Raw genomic sequence first — 13,263 nt, 5'->3', positions numbered from 1 at the left:
CCTCTGCTGTGTTTGAGCTCTTTGCAATGTATGTGTAACAATATTCCAACCAAAAGGAATATAAATACTTGCCTTTATATATTTCCAAATGAGTTGAAATTTGAAACAACTTATTTTGCTGCTTTCATAATAAATATGTCACATATCCATAACAATATCAAGTGTAATTAGCATCGGCAGTTAGACTATTTGTCTGATTCCTGTGTGTCAAGTAAACCAGTGGCATAACACTGGAAATGATTCAGCTGGATGCAGAGTCACCTTTGCACCAGGGGCTGAACGCTGGGAATCAAAACCCACCTGTTTTGTGCAGATCAAAGGGCCAGAGGGTCTGCAGAGAGAGCAGGGGTTGCTCCCAAAAGGCCAGGAGATGTTGACCAAGTACAGATAGGCAGGCAGCATGCTGAGATGAGGAGGCAGTGGGTAATAATTTGCTGGCTCTGCCTTGGGCTTGCAGTGAAGGTGCTTTCACCTCCTCTTTGACTCCCCTTTTCTCACCTGCATAGAGCCTGGTCTGTCCCTAGGGTGTGTTGGGAGCCTGTAGGGCACAGCAGGGCTGTTACCACCTGCAGTTTCCTGCCCCAAAGGCATGCTTGCTGGTGTCCAGGACTCAGTGAGCTGGTACCAGCTCTGAGCATGGCAAGGCACTGGCAAATCCCTCCTGCAACTGGAGCTCAGATCACCTGTGAGGAACACAAAGAGCCTGTAGGTTTAATTCCTTCCCCTGAGCCAGGCTAAGGGCAAGGGGACTTTGGCAAAAGGCAGGACTGAGAGCTGGGCAGGAACTTCAAAGCATTTTGGAAAAGCCACAGAGGTTCTTGCCTACTGATAGTGCTGGCATACAGCTTCTTGCATGAACCCTGTTTGGGTCAAATTCCATCAGTTTTGGAAGATTCCCTGGATTTTTACTGGGTGATTCACTTTATACATGAGAAACTGCCAGCAAATTACTGGATTCTGACAGCTCCATTTCCTACAGAAACCTGGACAAACAAGTGTGCATGTAAGTGAAGGACAGAGAGAAAACAATGTTCTAGTCTTAGAGATCTAAAAAGCTGATCAGGGTGTCATGAGAGCCAGAAAGGCATCCATCCCACCAGCCTCAGGATGAAGGAAGGCTGCACAGGATCTCTGCCTGGTGCTCAGTCCCAGGCTCAGGTTCAGGCTTAGTCCCCAGACTCTGTTGTCTGGAAGTGATCCACACAGGATTTGTCAGCAGCTGCAGCCACCAGAGCCTGGAGTTGAAGTCTAGCATGTGCTGCCAAAACCAGCTTGCAGGTGCTCTCAGGTTAGCCCCTTTCGGTCTGCATCTGTCAATAAAGCGAGCATCCTTTCCATCCTGACTTTTCCCAGCTGACCTTTTTAAGTACAGTTGCAGGTTCTGCCCGATCTTCCCTTTGACAGCTCTGAAGATTCATTCCGAACTTTGCAGAGGCAATTGGTTTATGGGAGGGATCAGCAACCTTTCATGGGTGCAGGGCTGGCCTGCCTGTCTCCAAGACAAGCTCACGCATGCCTGAAAACACTCACTGGGAGTGGGTGCCTCTACAGTGAACTAGAGAGTCTCCTTCAAACTGAGCTTGGAGCTGGCTTTTGCATGAGGAAGAAATTCCAATGTTGAAGTCAGGGAGCTGGGAAATTACAGGTGGCTGAAACAACAGGAACAAATCCTGATGCAGCTCTCATGTATCTCCAGTGTCCTTTTGCGGGAAGACTTTTATTGCTGGGCCTACTCCTTTGCAGTAGAGAGGGGACAGTAAAAACCCTTTAATTAGCTGATGAGAAGGAGGTTTCAACTAGCCTAGACCTAGCATGTTGTATCAGGCATTACTGTGGTGATAGCAGTAGCGGAAAAGGTGGGTGGGTGTTAATTAGAGGTGTTTTGAGTCTCCTCTTGATCTACTTCAGCTGAAAACCAAGGGCAGGCTTCTTGAGACCTTTTTAACCCAGAAGGTGAGGCTAGAGAATGGTTTGGGGTTAGATTTCTCTTCTGTTGTTGTGATTCTGTTGGGTTTTTCTCCTTGCTCCTGTTGCAGTAGCTTGCTGGGGTGATTCAGAAGTTGAGCTTAAAGTCCTCACCATGTGTCTTGTGTGACAGCTGGTTCTGCTACAGTTTTCTCCTAAGTTCTCAGTCCTTGGTTGTGCTGAGCAGTATTCTGCTGCCAAGCATCTGCTGCCTCTCTGGGGAGGGGTGCTGGGCTGCCCTTGGGAAAGGGAGAGGATGGGGAGCAGGGTGTTACCTCAAGGCTTATCTGTGTGTGTCACAATGATGGCAGAGCGGAAATCTCTGGAAAACTGCAATAATGCAATAAATGAGAGGAAAACAGTGTTTCAGGATAGGGAGGCACAAGAGTGTTGTAGTGGTTCATTGCTGTGCCCTGCAAGTAACGACACAGGGCCTCCTGCATCTGTGTGACATGAGCCATCTGGAGTTGGTTTCTCTGTGCCCTCTCTTGTGGAGGAGCATCACAGAGGCAAGCAGTGGCGTGGTGGCTCTGACATGCCAAGGTGCTAATGCCTGCTCTGTCCTTAATATTAGTGGCTGCTGAGCACACCTCTCACCTCAGATGGGTCCTGCTGCCCTGTGGGTTTTCTGCATCATTCCTGTTTGCTTTCTTGTTCTGGCTTTTTAACAGGAAGCCTTTGAGGCAATTCTGGCAGAAATCACGCTCTCCTTGGCCTGCCTCTTCCAGGATTTCTCCAGAAACATTGTTGGATCCTGAATGAGACATTTTGGGGCCAGGTCTCAGATGGCCTGTTACCTGTGAGGGGTGTTGGAGGTGGTGGCTGTGGTGTGCGAGGCCAGGCTGCCTCCACATGCAACTGGCAGAAGTTCTACACTATGTGGAGTTTTTCAAGGACTTTATCTGTACTTATTGACATATGTTACTGTGGTTACATATATTTATTAGTAGAGTAAAGCCTCTGTTTTTAGTGCTTTGACTGAGGAAGAGAAGCATTACATTGCAAATCTAGTCAGAGAAGCTGTTCAGAGACCAAGAGAGACTTGGGGGTGGATTCTCCTCTTGTTGGCACCGACCCTGCTGGGCTTGAGGGCACAGAGTCGAAGTGCACAAGGAATTTGGGTCTCCTTCTGAAAACAAACAAGTTCTGAGTCTGCAGTCCCTTGATACCCAGGGGAGGATGTGGTGCGTCTGCTGCATACCCAGAACAGATGCAATCAGCTGGGGAGGTGCAGCTTCACCCCTTCCCTTGGGTTTGTGTCCTTGTGATCCCCAGCTGAAAGGAAGGCAGCAGAGTGAAGATGCCTCAGACTGGATGCTGGGGGACACGTTTGCTGATCCTTGGCATAGCAGCCAGCAAGGTTACAGGAGGATACAACAGTGTTTTGGGAGGAAGGCTGCCTTGGGGTCTGTCTGGCCCTGGGGGTAGCGAAGGGGTTAAAGCCCAGCCATTCTGCCCAATCAGTCTGGCTTGCCTGTAATAACCAATTAACAGAGTGTAATTGTGCAAATCCATATGTGGCAGTAATTACCAGGGAGATTAATGGATTCCTTCCTTTCTGAGCGGATCCCACTGCAGCTTGCCAGCATCCCCCTGCCACCCGAAAGGACTCGGTGAGGGGGGAAAGCAGGAGCTGCTCTTCCCTGGACATTCTGTGACCAAGCCAGGCATATGGGGAGGCCCTGTGGGGACTGCCTGGTGCTTGTTTAAATAACCCTTTTCATCTCCCTGCATTTCCTTACATACAACTTGCTGCTCCCTGGCTCAGACCCGGCTTCCCAAGGACAGTTCGTGCCCAGCCTGCCAGGGCCTGGGCTGCTGCGTCCCTGCTCTCCCCATTGTCCATTCATTCCCTGCTCCCCTTTTCCCTGTTTAGTCCTAATTAATGCAGAATATCGCATTTGTTAGCCCTCTTCTTTTGTAGCTTTGTTATTTTAGTTGCAATGGGTAATCCAACAAACTGTTAAAGGCATACACAAGGCAAGGAGGGGACAGCAGGGCTTTGGGGGCAGGTTTTCAAGCCAGGCGATGGGCTGTATTTGGGAGATGACAGCTTGCAGACAGGCTGGGCCTGCCACGTCCTTCAGGAGGGGTTTTCTTAGAGATGTATGTCCAAAGAAGCAAAGAGTGATCCTGGAGCAGGTGACTGCTTCCACCTCCAAATGCTCTGAGTGGGCAATGAGTCCTGCTGAGGGAGAAGGTGTTGCATTTGGGAACCTGTTCCTTGGCAGGTCACCACCTGGGTGGCAGGGTATCCTCCACAGTTGCACCAGCACCTTGGGCACTCAAGATGCAAAACTGCCTGTCCTGCTCAGCAGCTCTGGCCAGCCTTGCCTCTGACATTGGTCTGAGCTCTGCTGAACCATGATATGGAGGGAGCTGAGAAGAGCTCAGCCCTGTTTTTTGTGCTGGGTGATGATCCCTGAGCCTGACAGACTTTGTGCAGAGTCAGCCCATGGGGAGGGCTGATGTGCTGGCTGGGGAGCCATCTGTCCCTGGCTGCAGGTGGCCCAGGGTGCTGTGCTTGTTCAGATGGGGATGGGGCAAGTGGCTGGGGAGCCAAGTGTCCTTTAGAGCCTGGGATGGCAGGGAAGGGATCACATCACCTCTTCCATCAAGCATCCTTGCATCCTCATTGCCTTCCTCATCAGACCAAAAAAATGATGCTGGGTTTTGAAGCTGAGTCTGTGATTTTTATCTTTATTTTTGGTTTTCCCCTCTGTGTGTAGGCTGGGACTTGGGCTTGGGGTAGGCCAGAGCTGTGTGGGCTGGGTGAGAGCATCCTGTGGGTGTAAAAAGCAGTCAAACAGAGCCAGACTAAAGGCCCATCTTGCAGATGGTGGGTGATTGCAAGGGAGATAGGAGCAGAGTGTGCCTGAGTGTCCTTCTCCCAGCAGGTACCCCCCAGCAGCCTCTGCCCTGAACTGTCTGGCATCTTCCATCAGGGAAAACTGTGTGTGTCCAGGACTGGCTGCCTTCAAAAATCAGTAGTAATATCTGCACAGACATCCCTTAAGAGGATGGCCCCTGCCTGGCTGTTCTCCAGCAGTCCTGGCCCCATTCACTGGCACATACACAGTGACGGACATAAATGACCTTTTTATTGTTGCTGATGAGTTACAAAGGCCAGGAATGTGGCTGCTCCGAGGGAATGGCTGTGTGAGGTGCTCAGCAGAGACATGAGCAAGGCTCTTCTCCAAGGAGGGTTAGGGATGATGGGGGAGGTTTTGGGAGATTCTTGACTGGAGGTGATGGGAATGCACAGAAAGTTGCATCTTCCTAGAGGATCAGGAGAGGTGGAGAGCCCAGACAGAGATGTTGGTTTTGGGTCTGCTTGCCTGGGGTCCTGGGAGCCAAACTGCACTGATTGCTTGGTTTGCCAGCCAGAAGGAGGCACTAGGGCTACTCTTTGGAAATGGGATAGTTTTATTTGTCAAAGAGCTGTGTGCATGGGTGCCAGCTGAGGCCCTCAACTGTTTTAGCTTTTTGTTCACCTGACCAAAGGTTCATCAATACTTCCCTTGCTGCTGTGCCATCCGAGGTTAGAGGTTGTGTGCCGAGGCATAATATGTAAATGTGTCTCCTTGGTCTGCTCTGCTTGAAAGTGCTTGAAATAGCCCATATCTTGGGGGAGAAGCCTTCCTGGAAAGCTTCCCACCTGGCCCTGGGGCCCAGGGGCATTCAGAGAAGTACTTCAGGGCACAGAGTGATATCTGACTTGTGTGGGTATTGCTTGGCTTTTAGCTGTCCAAAGTTCCCTGTGGGAACAACCCTTGGCCTGTGCTGACTGCCAGGCTGTGCTTGGGAACTATCTGATGGAAAGTGCCAGGGACTGTTTACAACCAGCAGGACAGAGCCTGGGACCATGCCCTGGGGCTGGTGAATTTACTGGTATATATTAGTCTTTGAGTCTCTGCTGCTGGTCTGGAAATTTTATGACCTGAAAAGGGACCGGGCTCCAGATACGTCTCCAGACCGGGATACATCTGTCTAGCAGAGGAGACAGATCTCTGTTGGAGAAGCTGCTCTGGAATCTTCAGGGCTTGCTTTAATAAGCTGACTTAAGTCAGTACACCTCAGCAAAGTACCAGTACTTGAGCATTTGTTGCTGTGCCCACATCATCCCAGGTCATTTCTCTGCTTCTGTGCACTGAGGCTGCTCATGCTGCTCAGAGGCTTAAAAGGACATGGCCAAAACATGTAGCTATGGGCAAGTGTTCTCTTCTTTCTTTTCTCTTTCTACTGGGAAGAGGTCGGGGGGCAGAGAGATTATATTTGTCATTGCCAGCAAATGTCACTCCACAGCCCTGCAAGTTTTTCACATGCTTCTTCCTCACTGATGTGTTTTCTTGGCTCTGTGTCTGAGGCACGAGTGGAGGCAGAGGCGGCGAGGGCTAAGGTGAGATCTTTTTTAACTGCTGATTAATGAAGGGTATCTTTGGGCTTCAGCTCATCTTCAGTGTATTTTGTGCCTCATGTGCTTGGGCAGCAAGACTTAGTTGTGCTTCATCTTTTTCCAATTGCCATGCAATGGAGTCTCCATATCCAGTGTTTGTGGAGAGGCTGCACAGACATGTCTCCACAGGGTAGCATTGGCCAAGGCGTATCTCTGGATGAAGGTGTGGTCTGGTTTATTGTCTGAAGGTTTTTTGTGTGAGATTTCCCCCCCACCCCAGTGACTCAGAGACATTGTAAGTGTGAGCTGGGGGTGTGCAGTGTGCAGGGCTGCTGGATCAGAATATTTGAAGCAATGAAAACCTGTTCTAAGATTTGCTGGAAACTCGGTGGAGCTCAGGAGAGCCATCTCAGGAGTATCGTGTCATTACATAAACAGATGAGATCTTTGTGCATTAGAGGAAACAGCAAAGCATTGAGAAACATGCCTCTCCCTCGTTCATGCAGACACACTTGGTTTTTAGCAATATTTGACTTCCTTCCCTTCTCTCAGGAGACCCAGTGAAGAGGCTGAAATCTACTGAAAAAGTGTTGATGAGCCAATGGCATCTGCAGAAGTGAAGTGGAGGTGGGATCCAGGTGAGCTGCCTGGCTCCTGAGGGGCTGCAAGCATTCTAAGAAAGGGGCAACCATCCCACCATGGCTTATAGAAAATGTCTCCTTGAGTGGAACAGGGACAAAACTGCAGAGACAGCTGGCTGAGAAGTGCTGACCGAAGCTGTGTCTTGGTGATATGCTAGATGTGGCTTTTGGGCCCTTGGTCCAGATCAAAAGCTCTGTGGCCACCTGATGCAAAGTGTTAATTTGTTGTAAATGCCCCCTTCTCCAGATCCTTATAAATGATAGTAATGGGCCAACCTGATAAGGCAGGCTTTATCCTGAGCCAGATATGCTGGCTGCCAGAGAGCTGGTCATATTGTAGACATAAAAGTGCAGGAGAGACAGGGACAGGAGTGATTCAGTGAAAGCTGGAGCCCTTGGTATGGCATTAACGTGACACTGCAGTCAGATGCTTGCACCTGATCCAGGCAGTGCTCAGTGGAGAAACCCGGTGTGAGCAAGCTTGGAGCTGTGGCCTTGCTTGCTTGGAGAGAGGTTGTGTTAGAAATCCAAACACACATGGTGATTTCCCTTCTCCTGTGGCAGGATATAGAGGGGGCCTGTGATGAGGTGTGTTATGATAGATATCAGTCTTCTGGGCTTTGGGGGCCTGGCTGCTGTGGCTGAGACTTTGGGGACTGGACCAGGTTGTGGCTGGTGATGGCTACTGTGCCCTCAGCCATGAAAGTATTTGTGCTAGCCCTTGATATGAAGATGTTCCTCTTGGATTCCACCAAGTCTTCCTCCCCTGAGAAAGGAGCTGCTCAGAGCAGAAATAACCTGTGTTACCTTGAACTCCAAGATATGCACATTTGCCTGTCTGGTATAAATAAACCATCTGAGGCAGCCAGATGTGATGGAGATTGAAAGGTTATCTCTGGAGTTTTGTGTTTGCTGAAGCAGGAGGAAATGTAAAAGCATGAATGTGGGGAAGCACAGAGTGAGAGTAGCAAGCGAAGCCCCCAGCTGCACAAGGGGCTGTGGCATCTGCTGAGGGGGCTGCAGGTGGGAGCTCTTTGTGGCCTTGTGCAGGCCAGTGCTGTGACAAGACATTCCCCACTCTATGCTGAATTCTGGTGGCCATCAACAAATGCAAGGTCCAGCAGACACCTTGTGTGGCTAGCCTGCCCCCATCAGCTGTTTGCCACCCAGCTAGGGCCTTGCTGAGCAGGAGAGCATAGTCTGCTCTCAAAATTCTAGGTTTGCCAGCAAAAGAGGATGAAGAATGGAGCAGGATCCAGGAAAAAATAGGCTTTCTGAGTGTTTTGCAGGAGTTCTGCAGGGATAAGTGAAACTCAGTCCTCCTGCCTAGGTAGTTTGTTTCTGTCTAGTCAGAAATCTGGGGTTTTGTTACTGAGATTTATTTTTTTTAGAGTCCCTATCCCTATGAGCAACAACGCGATTAACCTGGTCAAGGAACCATCTTCTGTTGAAATATTTCCTCTGAGAAGTGGTTGTTGTAGGAAAACAGCAAAATTGCAGGCAGTTGCATGGGCTCTGTCTTCTAAGGTTTCTCTGAGAACTGTTTTTTTAGGAGATGAGGAAATCCTGATCTTCAGGCTGTGGTTTTCTTTGAAGGAAGGAACCTGGCTGTTTTCAGGCACTTTGCAGAAATCTTTGCAGCTTCACATTGTGTATATGTCAGGGTTAAAGAGGTGCTTACATTTAAATGACAATCCACTGGCACTCTGGTTGGAAAGTGGAGGTACTAAATGAACCTTTTCTTCACCTGCTCTTTGAAAGCCCCTTGCTGAACACCAAATGACATCTCAAAGTGGACTTGAAGAGGTGAGTGTTCATTTTCCCACAAAAATCTTTGGACATGAGGGCCTTTCGGACAGAGACCCGCCTTTGGACCTGAGTGATCTTAGCACTTGCCCATAGAAGTCTGGCTTCATTCAGTCTTCATCCAGCCTGGAATCCTGGTTTTATAGCACAGTTTGCTGCCTTGCACCACTGACAAGAGAAGTCAGCTATTTACCTGGAAGTGCAGAGGGATGCGTGACTCTCCCAATTGCATAAAGATCTCTATGATCTTTATTCCAGCAAAGCTAAAAAGGTGGAATGACTGGTTGGAAAGCAGGCAGGGAGCCACAGGCTCCCAGCCCCTGAACTAGAACTCTGCTGACCCAACCATTGCTCCTCAATGCACTGCATGCCCAAACCTCTATCTGGTGTTGCACAAATCTCCTGTGTTACAGACCTGCTTATTCCCCTGCCAGCCCAACCCAAAGCAATGGATGCTTTTGACCAATAAATAAATAAAGTCCAGAAGATCCAAATGGCTGTTCTTTGGGATCCACCTTCCCAGGAATACTTTGCTGCATGCTTTTCCATGATGCTTCTGCTGCTGACCTTTCTGCTCTGGCAAGGGGAAGTCGCTGGGAAGCACATAGGCAGCGATTCTTCGCTGTTACAAAGGCTGGGATTGTTGGCAGCTTGACGCCCCAGAAAGTGTCTAATTGACTTGACTCTCTAGCTGGGCTCCAAATGGATTTTCTGCCTCAGGATATCTCGGCATTATAGTGGACCTGTTGTTTTTGCTCCTCGCATGATATTAAAAAGTGCATTGTTGGAGCAGAGAGTGTGAGTCAGAGCGGATGTGCAACGGGAGCTGCCGTCGCCCTGTGAGCGAGTGCCAGAGCAGTGGAGCAGAGCAAGACCAGGTCACCTGCCATCCACAGTTAGGGGCTGAAAAGTTTCTTGCAGCAGCCCAGAGAATGAGCTTGGCCTGATGGCACTTTGTATTTGGAAATGGGCAGATGTAAACCTGCACGTTGCATCCCAAATAGGGAGCATTAAAATATCTTCTCTAGTAGTTTTGTAATATTTGCCCATTTCAGTGCAGGCCCTGGGCGGGACAGCGATACCTCAGGTATCTCTGTCATCTGGCACTGGTGCCTGGGAGTGTCTCACCTGCATCTGTGGCAAAATTTGCTTGTGCTACCACTGGTAGCTGCCTGGGGAGGTAATTCCCTGGAGGACTAGGCAGCTGGGCTCTGCAACCAGCAAAGCTGCTGGAGGTGCTTAGGCAGGCGTAAGAGGATTTGGTGACACCGCTGATTAGTGTCGAGGGCCTCATTACAGTGCTGGTAATTGATGGTCTCCTAGAGTTTAAACAGACTGGGAATTAACTGCCCTCAGAGCTTGCTCTTGTCTGCATGGGACAGTGCTTTCTGCAAGGTAGGCAGTGCCCTCCCTGGAGCAGCCTGGCATTGAGGATGGTGGCCTGTTCACTCCAGATATGGGGAGGGGCCCCACAGTGGGTGGCAACCATGAGGCTCCGGGAGAGATTGGGAAGGTCTGGGGAGAAAAAGAGGGCAGGCTGTGTTACTGCAGGTGTGTTTGGTGCTGCTGTTTGAATATGCTGCTGCTGGTAATTGCGTTAGGCCAGTGGGGCTCTGGGGCTAATTTCATTAGTGTGGTGTCTGTGGTTAGTGCTGTACAGGAGACAGTGGTGAGAAAGGGAAGGGCTGGTGCAGTACCTCACTTCTTCTCCATCTCCAGGGAATCTAGGGGACACCTTCCTTTTGGTGACTTTTGCCTATTCCAGACCGATGCCAACCAATACAGTAGATATGTGAGGTTGCATCAGTCTATTGATTAGCCTGGAGAAAACCAGTCTCAAGACCCTGCTCTGCCACTGACTTCTGTTTAGTCCTGAGCATGTCACCTGGTGTCTGTGTGTCCTCCCTCGGAAGAAAGCAGTGAAGGGAATGGGTGTTTGGCTCCTGAGGCACTCAGCCTGGTAGCCCCTGTTGTAACTCACTGTAGATGTGACAAGAGCCCCAGCTCTAACACCAGCACCCCATGGGCAGTTTTCTCTGGGACTGCTGGATTACAAACAGCGGCACTGAGTCCCATTGCAATGGTTTTCCTTCAGAACATAACTGTAGCAGTCATAATGTCTTCTCTTTTTACATGACAAGGAGGGGAAATAAAAAATATTCAATAATTTGAAGCAGTGATTTGTGCTATTTCTAATAAAAATCAAGGTGCTGCCTCTGTATGGTCCTGCAGTACCTCTTAAGAGAGCCTGGGCTCATTCCTGGAGTCTGACACATACTGATTTGCATACAGGGGCTGGAGTCTCTCTGCACTCCAAAACCTGTGGTGGTCCCCTAGATGAATTGTCTGGTACTTCTTTGCCTGAGGAGAAGGCCTGGAGGGGTTTCCTTGGAGCTACTCAGTGTGTGCATGTGTTCTGGAGCACTAAGCACTCACTAACCCAGATCTGCTAAAAATCAATAAAGTAATCCACTTACCGCTTGGGACTGCCAACCTTTAAGGAGCTCAGAGCTGTTTTGTCTTCTTTCCTCTCTCCTTTCTTCTAAGCTGGAAGAAAGAAAAGAGGGATGTAGAAGGAGGTGCTGGCAGAGCTGGACTAAAATCAGGTTCTTTGCTCTAGGCAGATCAATAAAAATAATTCCCCACTAAAACGTCATTAGCATGGAATTAAAGCTGCTGAGATCCCGTGTGGTCACTAAGAATTAATGCTACTACTAAATCAGCCCGGTTGGTGCTTAAAACAAAGCTGCTTTGCTGCTCACACTTCCCTGTCCCAGTGCTGCTGGGGCTGAACTGGCTGTGCAGCCAGCTCTCCTCCTGCTCTGCCCCAGGGCTGCTTGATGGAGGCACAGTCCTTTTGAATGGGACAAGCCAGGCTGGGATGTTGGCAAGGTGCAGCTCAAGCATGTAGAAGCAAAACTGTTGTGCAAGGGTGGATTTACCACTCAAAACAGTGGCTGGTGGGTGCTGAGGGCTGATGGCCTTGATGTGTCTCTGCAAGGTGATGAAGGGAAAGGTTTCTGGGAGGGTGCTGGACAGGCAGGCTTTCTGTCATACCAGTGCTGTTTCCCTGACAGCAGTTCAGAGAAACATCCCTCTAGCAGGCTGCATGTGGGGCTGCACTAAGTCTCTCTCTCTTCTGTGTAGATCTTGCATCTTATTGAGTGTGTGTGAAAATCAGTTCTTGATTGAAAAATGTTTCTTTCAGTCTCATCACAGTGGAGAAGACTTGTCCTGCTGAGAAATCCAATTTTCTGTTCAAAGATTGATACAAGCCACCTTCCAGCCAACTCCTCTGCAGAGCTCTGGGTCTATAGGCCTGTGGGGCCTCAGGGCATCCCTGCCCCATGCCTGGGTGTTGCCTTTTGCCCCCTAACAAGGATCCTCAGTGTGGCTGTTAAAGGACAGCATGGAGGCAAAGGCAGCGTTATCCTGAAACAGCAAACTTTGCTTACAAGTTAGAAATCACTGTGGTTGCCAGTGGCCTGATGCCACTTGGGTTAGTGCATGGTAGAGGGGGTTTTGGAGGGACCCATAGGTGCATGAGAGCATGGCCAGGTGAGTGGGGAGGCAGCAGCCTCTGAAGCAGGAGCTGTGCATACAGCCCCCAAGCCTGGCTGTAGCTGTGAGCACTTGGAGGAGAGCTGGCCCTTGCCAAGTGTGTTTGCTGGGGATGGCCTTGTTGTATGCTGAGATCGTGGCAGGGGAGGAGGCTGAACAGGGAGCAAGATAGGATGCAGTACCACACAGTTGGGTGTTTTTGTGTTATGCTCTTGTATTTGTTACCAAACCCTCTGGTCTCACTTCCCTGGAGCCCATAGCCTGTGATGTGTGAGCATGCTGCTTAGCTGCCTCTCCTCTTCTGAAGCAGTTCTGCAGTGCTATTTATGTTTGTGCAATAAAACAAATGAGATGTGAAAGGTGGCCAGATAGAAAATACAAGAGTGATCTCTTCTGTTTGCATTCCATCCACAAGACTGCAGTTACTTGTTTGCCTCAGTAGAACCTACTCTGACTACTGATATATATATATATATTTATATTTATTTAATTTTTAACTGTGGGGAAAAAACAGTGCATATATACCTGGGTCACAGCTAATGAGCTATGCAGAATACTGATACTCTTGCCTGCAAACCTCCTGACACCAGTCTGGTTGTCTGTTTCTTCTGCTATATGGAGATGCACTCCCAAATGCTCCTGTGCCCAGACAGACTCCAATTCCTGAAGTTGCTCTGATGTACTGGCTTATCCATAAAGAGCTGTGTGTCCATGACATGATATCCTCCTGATATTGCATGTTACCATGTGCTCACAAACAGATGCAGTGCAGAAATTGGAGGAAACAAAATCACCTTTAAAAAAAACAACTTAAAAATTACTAATGTAAGGGAGGGGAAAAAAACCAAACCTTTCCGTTGCCTAAACTCTGTCTAGAGAGAAACAGGTACAGTA

General features: G+C 49.2%; 1 protein-coding gene across 3 annotated transcripts in view; it reads left to right on the top strand.

Moving 5' to 3' along the window:
- The window catches only part of RXRG (retinoid X receptor gamma), a 38,839-nt gene that overhangs the window by 873 nt on the left and 24,703 nt on the right, over positions 1–13,263 (top strand). The window contains exon 1 of one of the 3 annotated variants that reach the window (XM_051625085.1): positions 6,950–6,999. The exons of the other annotated variants lie outside the window; for them this stretch is intronic. Within the exon in view, the coding sequence (XP_051481045.1) occupies positions 6,963–6,999 (37 nt within the window). The 5' untranslated portion in view covers positions 6,950–6,962. Of the gene's footprint in view, positions 1–6,949; positions 7,000–13,263 lie in introns of those variants that run through there. 3 annotated transcript variants of the gene reach the window in all.

The sequence above is a fragment of the Apus apus genome, chromosome 7, assembly GCF_020740795.1.
Source record: "Apus apus isolate bApuApu2 chromosome 7, bApuApu2.pri.cur, whole genome shotgun sequence".
Lineage (NCBI taxonomy): Eukaryota > Metazoa > Chordata > Aves > Apodiformes > Apodidae > Apus > Apus apus.
The sequence above is the reverse complement of the archived record's forward strand: the minus strand, read 5'-3'. Positions and strand labels throughout refer to the sequence as shown.